We start from the raw sequence: 14,280 nt of genomic DNA on the forward strand, positions 1-14,280 counted from the left end.
TATTTGTGTCATTATTTGAGTAGCATTGTCTATGACTCACTATGAAGGAGTCTTAGCACTAGAGCTCGTTCTCCTCTGGCCGCCGTAAGAACCTTTCTCTTGAAGCTTGGTGCTTAGGCTACATTCAACCTCTTTATACTCATGTTGTGTCATGGCAATGGATTAAGAGGGCGTGGTTTGATCCTCAGCGAGGTCTCAAAGTGGCTTTTCAGGTGGCTTGTGATATATTTCATCCTCGATATCATATATGATCAGGTAGTAGTAAGCCCCATGCTATGAATATATTTCTTGGGTGCTATTCTATTGTTGCGACTACATCGGTATATATCTTGCTGCGTATGGTAGCCAGAAACTATATTATTATCACTGGAAGACTGTATGCAGTTTACAGAGATCGAATTGTGTAGTACCCTAGCCGATTGATGGTCGGAAGTATACTTCTATAATCAGCTTGGATGGGTATACTAACACACGGTGTGTGTATAGTATATTCCGTAAGCATTTAAATATATTGAAGAGATGAAAGCAAAACGAACACTGAACTGTATATACTGCAAGGAACCGTGGTCAGCATGCTAAGTATAACTTACCACCTGCGTGTGAAGATGTCTTGGGCGTCGATGCATGATGCTGCGGGTGACGATGGCCGAAGAACTTAAACATCCATTGCATGCTTCTAGACGGAAAAGGAACCCACAGTAGATCGATAAGCTCTTGACACTGTGACCATTGTCCGGATGAGAGGGTGTAGTGTGCTGCCGTCGTTACCACCCGGCATCATCATCATCGTGCAGCCATCTCGATCTCGGATTTTCCTACCATGGTCATAGCGACCTAGTACAGTACTTGCATTCATGTGACATTGCCAGCTCGACCGCCGACAGGATTGCCACTCCTGTCAAAGTTGACTCACTGGGACACAGGCATCGGATCAGCTCATTGCTTTCCCTGACTGACAGGATGTGCAGTGTAGAACCGCAGTGATCCAAATCAGAGAAGAGACTGAACCAACATTCCAACAAAAAACTCATAGAAAGATTTAGTTACTACCATGCTTGCTTCAGGCTCTTACTTCCAACTGCCTCTCTGGGTTGAAGAAGGAGGCCGATGATCGGAGCCCCGGGCCGGTTCGAAACCAATGAGGAGCCCCAGATTATGGGCTGGTGCCGGCACTAAACCCCAAACTGGTTAGGAGGCAAAGAGGGACGATCCCCGACTTAGGCAAGTCTGAGTCTTTCTCGCTCTCTTGCCCTTGCCTTAAGGTTACGCTTCCTCTTCCCTCTCTCTTTTCCCCGTTTTTCCATTCTTCGTTGTGAGCTTCGTCTCTCAATCTTATTTCCACCCGGTTTGGCACTCATCCGCCGTCAAGATGATGCCCCTGAGACCGTCAAAAAGCGCTCTGCGCACTCTGCATTATCAGAGATACCTCACCTCTGGCAGAAGGACTTTTACCACCGCCGCTGCCTCGCCCCACCGCTTCGCTGCGACACAGAAAAGATCCCAGAGCACTGCTGCCGCCACGGCCTCGTATGTGTTGCTCCCCCCTATCCCCCCCCAGTCGCAATCGGGGTTTCTGCTACCAGTCCATTCGCAATACTAATTTGGTCCTCAATTGCGCAGGAGTTCGAGACCTATCCCCAGCCCTGCGTTCAACCAAGAACCTCACCGCAATGAAGTCTCGCCACTCCAAAACCGCCAGGTTCCCGAGCTGGACGACTCGTACGTTATTTCCACCGTTCCCCCTTCACTGCGATCATGGCGCTGACCGGGCCCTTTGTGCCCACACAGTTTCGTCGGTCTCAGCGGTGGTGAGATTTTCCACGAGATGATGCTGCGTCTTGGCGTCAAGCACGTCTGTGAGTCATGCCTTCTTCCCCCTTCTCGGTGAAGGTATCAGGATTGACCCACTGTCGACAGTCGGCTACCCTGGAGGTGCCATTCTCCCCGTTTTCGATGCCATCTACAACTCCAAGCACTTCGATTTCATCCTCCCCAAACATGAGCAGGGCGCTGGTCACATGGCCGAGGGCTATGCCCGTGCCTCTGGCAAGCCCGGTGTCGTCCTCGTTACTTCCGGTCCCGGTGCCACCAACGTGATTACCCCGATGCAGGACGCTCTTTCGGACGGAACTCCCATGGTTGTCTTCTGTGGTCAGGTCCCGACTAGCCTGATCGGAACCGACTCCTTCCAGGAAGCCGACGTGATCGGAATCTCCCGCGCTTGCACCAAGTGGAACGTGATGGTCAAGTCTGTTGCCGAACTCCCTCGCCGTATCCAGGAAGCCTTCGAAATCGCCACCAGTGGCCGCCCCGGACCTGTCCTCGTTGATCTGCCCAAGGATATCACCGCCGGCATCCTCCGCAAGTCTATTCCCATGAACAGCACCCTTCCGGCTCTGCCCAGCGCTGCCAGCGTGGCTGCCCGCGAAGTGAGCATGCAGCAGCTCAAGGGCACTATTGGTCGCGTCGCCCGCCTGGTCAACATGGCCAAGAAGCCCGTCCTGTACGTTGGTCAGGGTCTGCTCGCTCGCCCTGATGGCCCGGAGGTTCTGAAGGAGCTGGCTGACAAGGCTTGCATTCCTGTCACTACTACTCTCCAGGGTCTGGGTGGATTCGACGAACTGGACCCCAAGGCCCTGCACATGCTGGGTATGCACGGTTCGGCTTATGCCAACATGGCCATGCAGGAGGCTGATTTGATCATCGCCATTGGTGCTCGTTTCGATGACCGTGTCACTGGTAACATTTCAAAGTTCGCTCCTCAAGCCAAGCTGGCCGCCGCTGAGAACCGCGGTGGTATCGTGCACTTCGAAATCATGCCCAAGAACATCAACAAGGTGGTTCAGGCCAACGAAGCTGTTGAGGGTGACTGTGCGGACAACATCCGCCTCCTCCTTCCCCAGATCGAAGCTGTGCCCGAGCGCAAGGAGTGGTTCGAGCAGATCAACGATTGGAAGGCTCGGTTCCCCTTCTCCCTGTATGAGAAGCAGACCGAGGAGGGCCCGATCAAGCCCCAGGCTGTGATTGAGAAGCTCAGTGACCTTACTGCTCACATGAAGGATAAGACTGTCATCACGACCGGTGTGGGTCAGCATCAGATGTGGGCTGCTCAGCACTTCCGCTGGCGCCAGCCTCGTACCATGATCACCTCTGGTGGTCTCGGTACCATGGGCTACGGTCTTCCCGCCGCTATCGGTGCTAAGGTCGCTCGCCCCGACGCTCTCGTCGTTGACATTGACGGTGATGCTTCCTTCAACATGACCCTGACTGAGCTGTCCACTGCCAACCAGTTCAACATCGGTGTCAAGGTCCTGCTCCTGAACAATGATGAGCAGGGTATGGTTACGCAGTGGCAGAACCTGTTCTACGAGGACCGCTACTCCCACACCCACCAGAAGAACCCTAACTTCGTCCCCTTGGCCGAGGCTATGGGTGTTGCCGCTCAGCGGTGCTCCAAGCCCTCTGAGGTCGAGGCCAAGCTCAAGTGGCTGATTGAGCACGATGGCCCCGCTCTCCTGGAGGTGATCACTGACCGCAAGGTGCCTGTCCTGCCTATGGTGCCGGCCGGCTGTGCTCTGCACGAGTTCCTTGTTTACGACGAAGGTATGCCATCTTTTCCCGATGAATGTGACTACAAATGCTGATATTTATGACTTTGCAGCCAAGGAGAAGGACCGGAAGGCTCTCATGCGCAAGCGTGGTGCTCCCATGTAAGCGACGGAGCTGATTCAGCGAAGCGTTACGACGATCTTAGTTTTCTTCTTGCAAAAGTGCCCTCGACCCATGATCTGTTGATATCCACGGCGTTTCTGGCGGGTTCTAAAAACGCTCGCGGGTGCTTTTCTGCGCCCACCCGACACTGATCACCCGACTCGCTTGGAGCCGGGGACGGTGAACGACAGTAAAGCAGCATCGTTCACTGGGCGCGATCGAGTATTCTGCGGGGAGTGCAGCTGCTCCTCTGCGTGGCTCGATCACCGCCAAAGTCATCCTTTTCTTTTCTGGGCATGTTCTCAATCGCATTATGGTTTGCCAGAAAAAGTTGCCTCGTTTAGTTCTTTTGGGACCTCTCTTGTATATAATCCTTTTGCTGCTGTAATCTTTATGACTTGGAAATACCATGGAGGCATTGAAAAAGAGTTTGTTTCGGGGTGAAGATAAAATCGAGAGAAGTAATGGGCTCTAGGCCAGTAAGCCATGGAGTCATGTCACGTGCAGACAGTTGGGAGGGCCATGTCCATTTTTGGCAATCTTCACAGCCGCGGTTCTTATCCGAAGTCCCTCCGTCCTCCGCCAGTAGTCTACCTCTTTCTTGCTAATAGGGCTGGCTGCTTGCCCGCCTCTTGTCTTCACCATTCTTTAGTTCTTCCCCCCTCCCCCACCGCCGACTTTCAGTTTATTTTTCCACACTTCGCACTATGCCGCGCTCATCTACTTAACGTACACATATCTTCACTCTACTTCACATACATAGTCCCGATACCTCACCATGGCCTCTGCTTCAGGTTCTCCAGCCGCTGGCAGGGTTCAACTCTCCGACGCTGGTATGACATCAACCCACCAGACCGAAAGCACGACGACGACGAACGAGTCAACAAATACGAGTAGCAACACCAGTACGAACACCGGCGACAGCGGAGCCGTCGACGAAACGGTGCTCCTCAACTGCCAATCGTCCCCCACCACCGAGACCGTCACGACCGAACCACCGACAGCGGACAAGTCCACCCTGGTCGACCGGTCATCATCATCACCACCCGCCACGCCCGACGACGAACCGCGCAAATGCTGGATCTGCTACGCGGACGAGACCGAAGACACGCCGCTCAACTCGGAGTGGCGCTCGCCGTGCCCGTGCGCCCTGACCGCGCACGAAGCCTGCCTCCTCGACTGGCTGGCGGACATGGAGAACCCGCGGTCGCGCAAACGCAATGGCTTCAGCGCGAAGATGGTCTGCCCGCAGTGCAAGACGGAGATCGTCGTGTCGCGGCCGCGCAGCTACATCGTGGATCTCGTGCGGCTGTGCGAGCGGGTGGCCGGCCGGCTCGTGCTCCCGGGCATGGTATTCACCCTGGCCGGCACCGTGTGGGCGGGCTGCTGCGTGCACGGCGTCTACTCGATGTACTTTGTGTTCGGCACCGAGGAGGCCCGGCATCTGCTGGAGGAGTCGATCGATGGCTCGTGGAACGCCGGCCTGAATTTGGGTCTGCCCCTGATCCCTATGTGTCTGGTCCTGACCCGCACGCGGTACTCGGAGAGTTTGCTCGCCGCGATCCCCTTTCTATTGCTGGTCACGCATCAGCCGGTCATCGAGCCGGCCGCTACGGACATCTGGCCGCCCACGCCGGCGGCGACCTTCGCGGCGCTGCCGTATGTCAAGCGACTGTATTCGCTGCTGTATAGCCGGATGTTCGGGAAGCTGGAGAAGAAGTGGATCATGGAGGTGCAGCCGCGGCAGGCGGATGTCAACGAGCTCGATGACAATGCGCCGCCGAACCATCCGGAGCCGATCCCCGACGAAGCGGAACCGGTCGATGATGATGATGATAACGGGCGGGTGCTGATGGAGATCGACTTCGAGTTGCAGGTGGGCATGAGAGGGGACGAGGACGGGGCCCAGGGACTGTTTGAGTTTAACGGTGGACAAGGTGGTGATGGACAGCAGCAACAGGGTGCGCAGAACAACGCTGGCGGCGCAGGAGGACAGGGGCTGGGCCTGGGCCGGCGGAATGATTTAGTTCATGAGACGACGAACCTGGCCGATCTGATTCTCGGGGCGCTGGCTTTCCCGGCTATCTCCGCGTCGATGGGAGGGTTGCTCAAACATGTGCTGCCGAGCTCGTGGACAACGCCTTCCACGGCCGGTCGACCGGGCCTGTTGCAGACGCGCTGGGGCCGCAGCGTCGTGGGAGGCTGTGTGTTTGTGCTCCTCAAGGATGCCTTGGTGCTCTACTGCCGGTGGAAGTTGGCGCAGACCCATCGTCGTCGCAAGGTGCTCAACTACGACCGATCCAAGAAGCATCTCCGGGCGAGCAGCAGGGCAAACAACAGCACTTAGCACTGAGCACTTAGTACGCACGCACACACGCACAACTGTCTTGGGATATGCACTTCATGAGGCGTTTTGTTCTGGGGAATGGGATGATTATTCATGATACACTTTTTCGTTTCGTTTGCGACTCCGACTCTCCGACTCTGCGACTACGTTCTTTGGACAAAAAGGCGGGCACATATTTTTCCAAGGATGCACTTAGCAATCAGCCATCTAGCACTTAAATGCGATTGAAACTCTGTCACATTATGCCTAAAACTGTAATTCGTTATACCTCCCCAGTCTATTGCACATAGTTACAGTGCATATACATCGACGGTAACTAACTAGAGCCCCCGGGCGGGGCGCTTAATCATCCACCTAAGCGCGCGGCTGATCCGCACCGCACGGCACCCCCAAACTTTCCGCCGGGCGAGATACTTTCTTTCCCCGAAACAATCTGCCCTTCACTCCCTCAACATCGCGGCGAAGTATCACGGCACCACCCTGCCTCCGCCACGCCACGCCCCGCAAGATGCGCACCGCACTCTCCCCCGTTCTCGCCTCGCTGGCGAACGTCTTCCGCATCCCCTTGTCGCAGACTGCCTCCCGCCCGGCCGCCGCCGCCGCCGCCCTCAGCCGGGTCAATGGTAGCAGCAGCAGCAACAGCAACAGCAACAGCAGCAGACAATTCTCGACGACGAGCGCAATGGCCAAGCGCAAGAACGCCGGTCCCGCGCGGGACAAGCGAATCAGTACGTCCCCTGCCGTTCGCCAATGACCACCGCACACCATGCACCATACACCATACCTCACAAGCACAATCACAACCTCAATCCTCCCCTCAAACTCCCAAACATCCCCAGCCCAGCACAGCAAAAACACCCCTCCCCTCAAAATCCAGAATACCACAATATCCCGTCCCGGAGGAGAACCCCCGGACCCCCCTTCCTTTCAGCTCCCCAGCAACCTCGCCCCCAATCCAGAGCAAAGAATATACCATCCGGGGAGAACCCCCGGATCCCCCCCCCCTTCCTTTCACCTCCCCCAAATACTAACAACGATGATAGCAATGATCCGCTACTTCCTCCACCACCCCCTCACCCCGCGCCCCCTCCGCTTCAGCCGCACCCGCTTCCTGCGGCACTGGACGATCCACCGCGCGTGGCACCTGTACCAGGCGCAGCGGCGGCGGGCCGAGACGCTGGAGCTGGAGCGCCAGTGGCACGCGATGCGCGCCGCGTGCGAGGAGCTGCGCACCGGCGCCGGCGACGGCGGCAAGCTGTTCCGGAAGAGCATGATCAAGACGGGCATCTTCAAGGACTTGTTCCCCATCGAGTACGCCCGCCTGCAGACCGAGGGCCCCTCGCGGGAGGGGTGGAATCATGAGTGGAAGGCTTTGAAAAATAAATCCCATTAAATCTTAAGGGGGCATTGGAGGTTCTTTCCGGGGGTGGATTCGGCGGTGTAGAGTACAGTACATCTATCCTCGCTTGTGGGGAGGGGTTGGGTTGGCTTTGGTTGTGAGATCGTCGTTCTTCTGTCGTGTATATTAGTACGTACCTGCTTCTATCATATCTGGTATCTCTTGTTTACTTCATGGGTACAGTAGTCTGCATTCGCAGGGTAAACATCCATACAACTACTCGTATTTACTGCCTCGAAGATCAAATAGCTTAACGCTAGGCACGGACACTGCACTAGCACTGACACACTGACACACTGACACGCACTGACACGCAAAAGGAATGGACTCGGAGTAAACCCGTCAAGGAAAGTAATGTCAGTCGACTCCAAGGGTATGAAACAGAGGTCAAGACTGCAACAACAAAAGATAAAGCCACCCGAACGCCGAAAATGCAAAGTTGATCAACCAACAGCCCACCACACACTTTCTCTCTCACATACTGTCCACTTTTTGGTTCTCACCCCCAGTCAATCCCCCCCCACAATATGCACATGCCATGCTCATGGCTCTCCGAACGGTGGAAAATGGCTCAACAAAGATGCAACACAACACACAAAAGCGAAGAATCAATCTCGGTCGTGCGGACGGGCTGGCATGCATGCAATATGTTCGCTGAAACAAGGACATCCTTCCCCCAAACATACAATACGAGAAAAAAGATCCCTATTTTATAAGGGAAAGAAAATCATAGCACAATGCAGCAGGAGCTCTTGCGCTTGTCGAACGTCAGCAGAGCGGCCCGGGTGGCGGCCTCGAACACGTCGTCGACCCCCTCCCCCGTCAAGGAGGAGCACTCCAAGTACTTGCGGGCGCCGATCTGGGTGCCGATGTCGCTTCCTTCCTTGGACGTGACGAACTTCAGCGACTTCTTGCGCATCTCCTCGACCGCCAGGGGGTCCTCTCGGAGATCCTTCTTCAACCCGACCAGGATGATGGGCACGCCGGGACATCGTTCGTTCGCCTCTTCGATCCACTGCACCGTAGTAGCCCTGTCAGCGCCCCGTTTAGGATTCTGCTCCCCAAAATAGCATGGCCACGAACCTTGTGTTTGACGTTCTCCAGCGAATCCGGCGTATCCACCGAAAAGCCGATCAGAATCACATGCGCCTTTGAGTAGGCCAGCGGACGCAGCCGTTCGTAGTCTTCCTGACCAGCAGTATCCCACAGAGCCAATTGAACCGACCGACCGTCCACGCGGCAATCTGTTACGTAGTTCTCGAAGACCGTTGGCACCTAGGTTGAATCATGCGCCGGTCAGGAAATTGTTGCAGACACAAAGAGCGACGGGGAGAGACAATACATACATAATGCTGCATGAGACAAATCAGTCAGTGACATCATCCTTTGAAAGGTTCGCCGTGTAAGAGGGGGGGGGGGGGACAACAACATACCGTTGGAAAGTAGCCCAGCGTGAAGACGCTGAGCAAACTGGTTTTCCCACAGGCACCATCCCCGATAATCACCAGCTTTCTGTCCTAGTTGTTAGAAACTCAGGCGAACCTCAAATGTCAGGGTGCAGCGTGGTAACTTCATGGTGGCCGCCACCGCAGAATGGGGATGGGACATGGGCGGATCCCGGGGGATCTCCAGGCACCACCCGTTTCGGGCGGAGGTGAGAGGGGGGAAGAGAGGAAGAGGGGATGAGGGGAGGCAGGTTCAAGTAGGGACGACCGAAATAGATTAAAGGCGACTCTGCCGCACGTACCTTCGCATCACATTGTCATTTTGTTGTTGTTGTTGCGCCATGATTTCCAAAGAGAAAAAAAAAAAGTGGGAATCTTTAAAGTCGATCCCCTGGACGAACGGAGTTGCAGGCGAGGAATGGACGGGATGAGCAACGGGAAATCAATGCGAGGGCGCGCTGACGAGCCCTGGCGCGGGAACCCGGAACGGAACAAAACCCCCCAGGCAGGCAGCAAGCTGGAGGCAGTGACGGAGTGGTCGGAGGCCGTGAACTAAATTTCGGTAGTTCAGATGTGTAAGTGTAAGTGTGAGTGTAAGATGGCGAATGTTTCGTTCAAGATTGATTGGGGAGGGGGGAAGTAAGATGCAGTGGATGGGAGGGGAAAGAAAGTGAAATCAGATTGGTCAATGTCCCCTCCCCCTAAGTATGAGATAAAATGGTGGAGGAAGAGGAAAAGGTCATTATACTGGGAAGGGAAGATATAGAAGAGGAGAGGAAGAGGAACGAGGGAGAAGGAGAAAAGAGAGAGAGGACGTAAGAGTAAGTAAGAAGAGCGAGAATAGGTACGGAGGACAACAGAGCAATCGGAGCAGTGAACTGGAAGAGCAAAAGCAAAGCAAAGCACAGAGAGTACGGAGTAGACAAGACAGACAATCAAACAGACATATCAAGATTGGTTCTGGAAGGCGGTCGCCCATCCAAATGAGGCTGACGGGTAAGAAACGATTGTAATGATTGTAATCCCATGTAATCCCATGTAATCTCACAAGTAACTCACCTTCTCGGGCCCGAATGCGGTCACGGAAGAAACCTCGAATTATGACTGGTTGAGGAAAGTATCCCACGGGTGAGAAAACGAGGTAGTATATATCATGGATGGACTGATTCATTGATTGATTCCCACTATCCCATCAGCTACTAGTCTAGTCACTCTTCTTGTCAAGTGGAAATCCATCGAATGCCTCAAAAGAAAATTCCAGCCCGGCCGAAGCACCAGCACCACTTTCTCCCTCCACGCCCCTCCCCGGGCCCCCTCCTCCTGCCCCCCTCTCATACTCCATAGTAATCAAACCTCTGAATGGAAGGAGGAGATCGACCTAGTGGGATGGCACAGCTGAAGAATCGTCACCGCACGGCCGTTTGTTACTAAGGTTAGAGATTTGTCTCAGACAGTGCAGGCCAGAAATGGGCGATAATCATGGCTACTATTATCATTGCCGCCCGGATGCAAAAAAAAAATAAAAAAATAAAAAGGAGCCCAGAGCAGGGGCTTCCGCAATTGACCATTGGATGATCGTGCAGCTCGATATTTATAGGTTACTCTATTGGTCGCTAGGGAGGGAGAACCGATGTCTCCGTGCTAAAGAAAGAGGAAAAGAAAAAATAAACACGGACATTTCCGTGGTGCTTATCCCAGTACCAGCAGCAGCAGCAGCAGCAGCAGCAACACAACTAACTGGGAATCCGTCAATCAAGACCACAACAGCTCGGGAGAGCTTGAGAGGCGGTTCGTGATCAGAGACATGTGGACTCCACTGTCCCCTGTCGGACAATCCTCCTCACTCCGAACCCTGTACTGTACGGTGTCTCCGTATGTAGTCTACCTATACAGTACAGTGTCATCATCATCTCCAACTTATCCCCTCGTCATCCCTAAGCAGCCAACTAAACAACTCTATCTCAATCCTGTGCATGCCTCCTTCCTCGTCCATGATGGTCAACTGCGGACCGTGACATTCTGGACTTGACTTGACATCTTGCGGCCCACCAACCCCGAATTTGGTGCCTGGCCTGTCATTTCATAGTTTCAGACTGTAACTGATTTACCTAATGGGCGCCGGAAAGGGCGGCGGGCTGGATGTTTCCATGGACACCGCAGCACCATCGCATCTTTCCCGGCATCCCTCCTTACAAATCTCAGGACTTCCCAACTTAATCAACTTATACGATATGCTTAAATCACTGGCCAACTAACAATCAACGCTGCTACCGACTCCAATGAGACGAGAGATACCAAGCAATCCAAATCCCGCTAATTCCATGCCCATGACTCATTGGATACCGAAGAAAACACACCACTGCGGACCTGCAACTACTCGCTCAGAGCTCCACCGCATCAACGTCGTAAACGAGGTGTTTCTGGCCCAAGCCCCACGACTCCAACCCCAGAATACGATACAGGCTCAGACCAGCCCACATAACGTTTTCTTTCAGCCACAACGCCCACGGGTTCATGGCTTTCCGGCCTTGCCCATTCTTGGCCGCCAGTTGATAGATCTCGTTGACCCGCGGTCGACGAATGGCTTCGTATCGGGCAAACGCATCGTCCAAGCTCCAGTCCTGCTCTTGCAGCACCCGTGAGAGCAAGAATACATCTTCCAATGCCATGGATACTCCTTGCCCTGCGTGAGGCTGCATTGCATGCGCTGCGTCCCCAAGCAGGACTGTCCGAGATGTATACCATTTCCCACCCAGCGGGAGTCTGAAAACCGGATAGAATCCAATAAACTCCATGCGGTCCATCAACTCAGTCAGGATCCCTTGCCATTCGCCTCGAGCTGGCTTCGACACTGCTCTGATTGTGGCCTTGAACATCTCCATCTCTTGTTGACGTCGCTCTTCCCACCCGTCCCGCTCGTTACCGGACTCAGAGTACGGAATGGGCGTCTCCCGCGAAAACAGCCAGAACAGCTGGTCCCCGGACGCACTACACGGAAACGTTGCCATAAACCCCGCGGTGGTGGGGATGATGTTGGCCGACGATTTAAGCTTCTCCGGTAGACCAGCCGTCGAGATAATCGAACCGCTACCCGCAATCCCGGAGTATTCGGGCTTCATGGGCGGGTCCACGTGCAACCGTCTCACGCTGGAATGGATGCCATCACATCCAATCAGTATGTCGGCTGTCTCGGTCGAGCCATCGGAGAAGGTTACTGTCACGCTGGATGCATCCTCCGTGATCGAGGTCAGTCGTATGTCGAAATGGACCGGAATCTGCTCCTCATGGACGGCAGCCAACAACACGCTCTGTAGGTCCCGCCGGAGAATGCGCAGATATCCAAAGCCGGTCCTTTCTGCCGCCCAGGCTGAGATATCAGTACTGCCGATGCTGCCGTGTTGCAGTGATTGCAGTTGGAATCTGTCGACGGAAGAGCCGCGGGCAAGGAGGGCGTCGTGTAGACCCAAACGATGAAGTAGACGCAAGCCGTTGGCAAATATGCCTATGGCCCCACCAATCGTAGTTGGCTCAGGTCGTAGCTCGTACACTGTAACATGGATGTTGTTCTCGCGATGTAATTTGAGTGCAGCAGCAAGTCCAGCCGGGCCCGCGCCGATGATTATGGCCTAGGCAGATATGTGTCAGTAGCACTCACTAACACTGTGTGAAGTATCACTCACCTTCTTGACAACAGGCATGATTATATGATGACTTGTTTGGTATGTAATGAACGCAATCCAGGAGAGGCTGTTGCCTGGTTTTATAGACAAGCGGGCATGGTGCTCCGCGGGGGTTCCGCGGAGGGTAATGCCCCAAAGGGGTTAGCTCTTACAGTGCATTGCCAGTGTCTGGGGTAGGGAGCAAGCCTGGAGATCTTACCCGCAATTCAATTCTATACGCTTGAGTTACCGAGTGTTCCAGTGCATGGATCTTTCTGCTGAGCATGCTGACATGACTAAGATACAATGAAACCTACACCATTTACGAGAGCACCTGACTTACAAGTCATATCGCTACGAGACAATGAATAGTGATCAAGGCTTTGCACTGACCCATGGAATAATCCTTGCAGATCTGTCCATAATAGCTAACTTCACGCTCGAACAAGCACTCCGGAACTGCCGTGGCTCTGTCGAGATAAGGATCTACTATTCTTATCTTTAACTTCTTGTACGGCTTGAGTGACTCTTAATTCGCCGAAACATGCAGCGTCTCCAACATGACTGACCCACCACGACACTGTTATCGTGAAATCAACAGCGTCTTCAAGTCACTGTGCTGCAATGATCTTATCAGCCATCTCGGGAAGCGTCTCTGCCATGACATCCATATCTCCAAACAACTCAGTGATCGGCTCCCTCTCCCAAATAGAACAATAAGCGGATTTGTAACTGTCAAGACGTGTTAGCAGCCTCGGAATCCGGTTGGGATGCTGCACCACTCACCCCGCACAGCGAGCCGCCGAAACGTCCCACATATGACCGGCAGCGAACCATGGCCGTCCATTCTGTGATAGTTGCTTGAGGAGCGGCTGGTACGCTTGCAGATCAGGCTTTCCTATCCCCTGGGTATCGCAGGACAGCAGATTCTCTGCGGGCCATTCGAGACCAGCCTCTGCGAAGTAGCCCCCCACTCTCGCCAGGTCCCCAGCTGTGAAGGCCCAAACCGTGTAGCCGGCATCGCGCAGTTTGGTGATGCATTCTACTGCGCCCGGTCGCAGTCCCAATTTGGCATATCTTTCCATGATGAACTCGAGGTCCTTCTCCGTGGCGAAGCTTCGGGGCTCGGCGATGCCTGCCATGTGCAGCATGCGCCAGAACAGCAGCTCAAAGCAGGTCGCAAAGGGTTTATACTGGCCACTGATGCTAAGATAGGTGTATTCTCGCTCTGCCACTTCGATCCAAGTGTACCCCAGCAGCGTCGGCTTGATGCCCTCCGCTCGGAGTCGGTCGCCCATCTGCTCGTCGATCGCGTCGAATAGGACATCATACGACACTAGAGTGCCCACGATGTCGAAGACCACGTTCTTACTGCTAGACATGGTGATGTTTCGAGACCCGAGAATTATGCTTGTTGGTTGGGACGTAAGGTCTTTGGCTGGGACCAGATGAGAGTTCATATCGTCTCTTATATGCTCGAATGTGGTCGTGACTAGTCTTGGACTCCTCAGCACCCCACTCTTGCTCTACTTGGCCTGACGCACCCAAGTGAGGAGAAGCCAGGATGTGAGATCCGAAGACCTATGACTGGCTGTCTGCGCCGTGGATTGCAACTCAGCTATCGTCCCAGTCTTATCTTGTTGTATATGGCTTCACGCCGAATTGATTAGATATGGGTGCATAACGACCAATGGTATCTCTACGGTGCTATCTACAGCA

The 14,280-nt window shown here is 54.3% G+C and overlaps 6 protein-coding genes across 6 annotated transcripts; 3 read left to right on the plus strand and 3 right to left on the minus strand.

Annotated features, from left to right (window-relative positions):
• The first annotated feature begins 989 nt into the window (after positions 1 to 989).
• BO86DRAFT_329101 (acetolactate synthase catalytic subunit) lies at positions 990 to 4,128 on the plus strand. Its single transcript, XM_025668664.1, has 5 exons — positions 990 to 1,527; positions 1,621 to 1,719; positions 1,789 to 1,856; positions 1,918 to 3,603; positions 3,662 to 4,128. The coding sequence occupies exons 1-5, from the start codon at positions 1,370 to 1,372 to the stop codon at positions 3,712 to 3,714; spliced, it is 2,064 nt and encodes a 687-aa protein (XP_025533085.1). The 5' UTR covers positions 990 to 1,369; the 3' UTR covers positions 3,715 to 4,128.
• A 176-nt stretch (positions 4,129 to 4,304) lies between these two features.
• Positions 4,305 to 6,298, plus strand: BO86DRAFT_385174 (RING finger domain protein). Its single transcript, XM_025671047.1, has one exon. The coding sequence runs from the start codon at positions 4,490 to 4,492 to the stop codon at positions 6,056 to 6,058; it is 1,569 nt and encodes a 522-aa protein (XP_025533086.1). The 5' UTR covers positions 4,305 to 4,489; the 3' UTR covers positions 6,059 to 6,298.
• A 198-nt stretch (positions 6,299 to 6,496) lies between these two features.
• Positions 6,497 to 7,613, plus strand: BO86DRAFT_385175 (mitochondrial 54S ribosomal protein mL40). Its single transcript, XM_025671048.1, has 2 exons — positions 6,497 to 6,786; positions 7,102 to 7,613. Exons 1-2 carry the CDS (start codon positions 6,567 to 6,569, stop codon positions 7,449 to 7,451), a joined length of 570 nt encoding a protein of 189 aa, XP_025533087.1. The 5' UTR covers positions 6,497 to 6,566; the 3' UTR covers positions 7,452 to 7,613.
• Positions 7,614 to 8,178: 565 nt separating this feature from the next.
• On the minus strand, positions 8,179 to 9,444 carry rho2 (putative Rho GTPase Rho 2). The gene is made up of 5 exons (XM_025677697.1): positions 9,205 to 9,444; positions 8,891 to 8,969; positions 8,804 to 8,809; positions 8,541 to 8,732; positions 8,179 to 8,472 (listed from the first exon to the last, which is right to left on the minus strand). Exons 1-5 carry the CDS (start codon positions 9,243 to 9,245, stop codon positions 8,185 to 8,187), a joined length of 606 nt encoding a protein of 201 aa, XP_025533088.1. The 5' UTR covers positions 9,246 to 9,444; the 3' UTR covers positions 8,179 to 8,184.
• Positions 9,445 to 11,132: 1,688 nt separating this feature from the next.
• BO86DRAFT_385177 (FAD-dependent oxidoreductase) lies at positions 11,133 to 12,616 on the minus strand. Its single transcript, XM_025671049.1, has 2 exons — positions 12,583 to 12,616; positions 11,133 to 12,528 (listed from the first exon to the last, which is right to left on the minus strand). Exons 1-2 carry the CDS (start codon positions 12,598 to 12,600, stop codon positions 11,284 to 11,286), a joined length of 1,263 nt encoding a protein of 420 aa, XP_025533089.1. The 5' UTR covers positions 12,601 to 12,616; the 3' UTR covers positions 11,133 to 11,283.
• Positions 12,617 to 13,172: 556 nt separating this feature from the next.
• BO86DRAFT_375119 (haloacid dehalogenase-like hydrolase) lies at positions 13,173 to 13,943 on the minus strand (the record flags this gene model as incomplete). Its single annotated transcript, XM_025670468.1, has 2 exons — positions 13,173 to 13,293; positions 13,348 to 13,943. 2 exons carry the CDS (start codon positions 13,941 to 13,943, stop codon positions 13,173 to 13,175), a joined length of 717 nt encoding a protein of 238 aa, XP_025533090.1.
• Positions 13,944 to 14,280: the final 337 nt, after the last annotated feature.

Source organism: Aspergillus japonicus (assembly GCF_003184785.1).
Source record: "Aspergillus japonicus CBS 114.51 unplaced genomic scaffold BO86scaffold_2, whole genome shotgun sequence".
Classification (NCBI taxonomy): Eukaryota; Fungi; Ascomycota; class Eurotiomycetes; order Eurotiales; family Aspergillaceae; genus Aspergillus; species Aspergillus japonicus.

What these genes read in the sequence shown, in the direction of transcription:
- BO86DRAFT_329101 (XM_025668664.1), top strand. Translation starts at nt 1,370, where the DNA reads ATGATGCCCCTGAGACCGTCAAAAAGCGCTCTGCGCACTCTGCATTAT. An exon ending in TCTTGGCGTCAAGCACGTCT is followed by an intron (nt 1,857 to 1,917) that starts GTGAGTCATGCC and finishes CACTGTCGACAG; the next exon opens with TCGGCTACCCTGGAGGTGCC. An exon ending in GTTCCTTGTTTACGACGAAG is followed by an intron (nt 3,604 to 3,661) that starts GTATGCCATCTT and finishes ATGACTTTGCAG; the next exon opens with CCAAGGAGAAGGACCGGAAG.
- BO86DRAFT_385174 (XM_025671047.1), top strand. Translation starts at nt 4,490, where the DNA reads ATGGCCTCTGCTTCAGGTTCTCCAGCCGCTGGCAGGGTTCAACTCTCC.
- BO86DRAFT_385175 (XM_025671048.1), top strand. Translation starts at nt 6,567, where the DNA reads ATGCGCACCGCACTCTCCCCCGTTCTCGCCTCGCTGGCGAACGTCTTC. An exon ending in CGCGCGGGACAAGCGAATCA is followed by an intron (nt 6,787 to 7,101) that starts GTACGTCCCCTG and finishes CAACGATGATAG; the next exon opens with CAATGATCCGCTACTTCCTC.
- rho2 (XM_025677697.1), bottom strand. Translation starts at nt 9,245, where the DNA reads ATGGCGCAACAACAACAACAAAATGACAATGTGATGCGAAG. An exon ending in AATGACAATGTGATGCGAAG is followed by an intron (nt 8,970 to 9,204) that starts GTACGTGCGGCA and finishes CAACTAGGACAG; the next exon opens with AAAGCTGGTGATTATCGGGG. An exon ending in TGGAGAACGTCAAACACAAG is followed by an intron (nt 8,473 to 8,540) that starts GTTCGTGGCCAT and finishes ACTACGGTGCAG; the next exon opens with TGGATCGAAGAGGCGAACGA.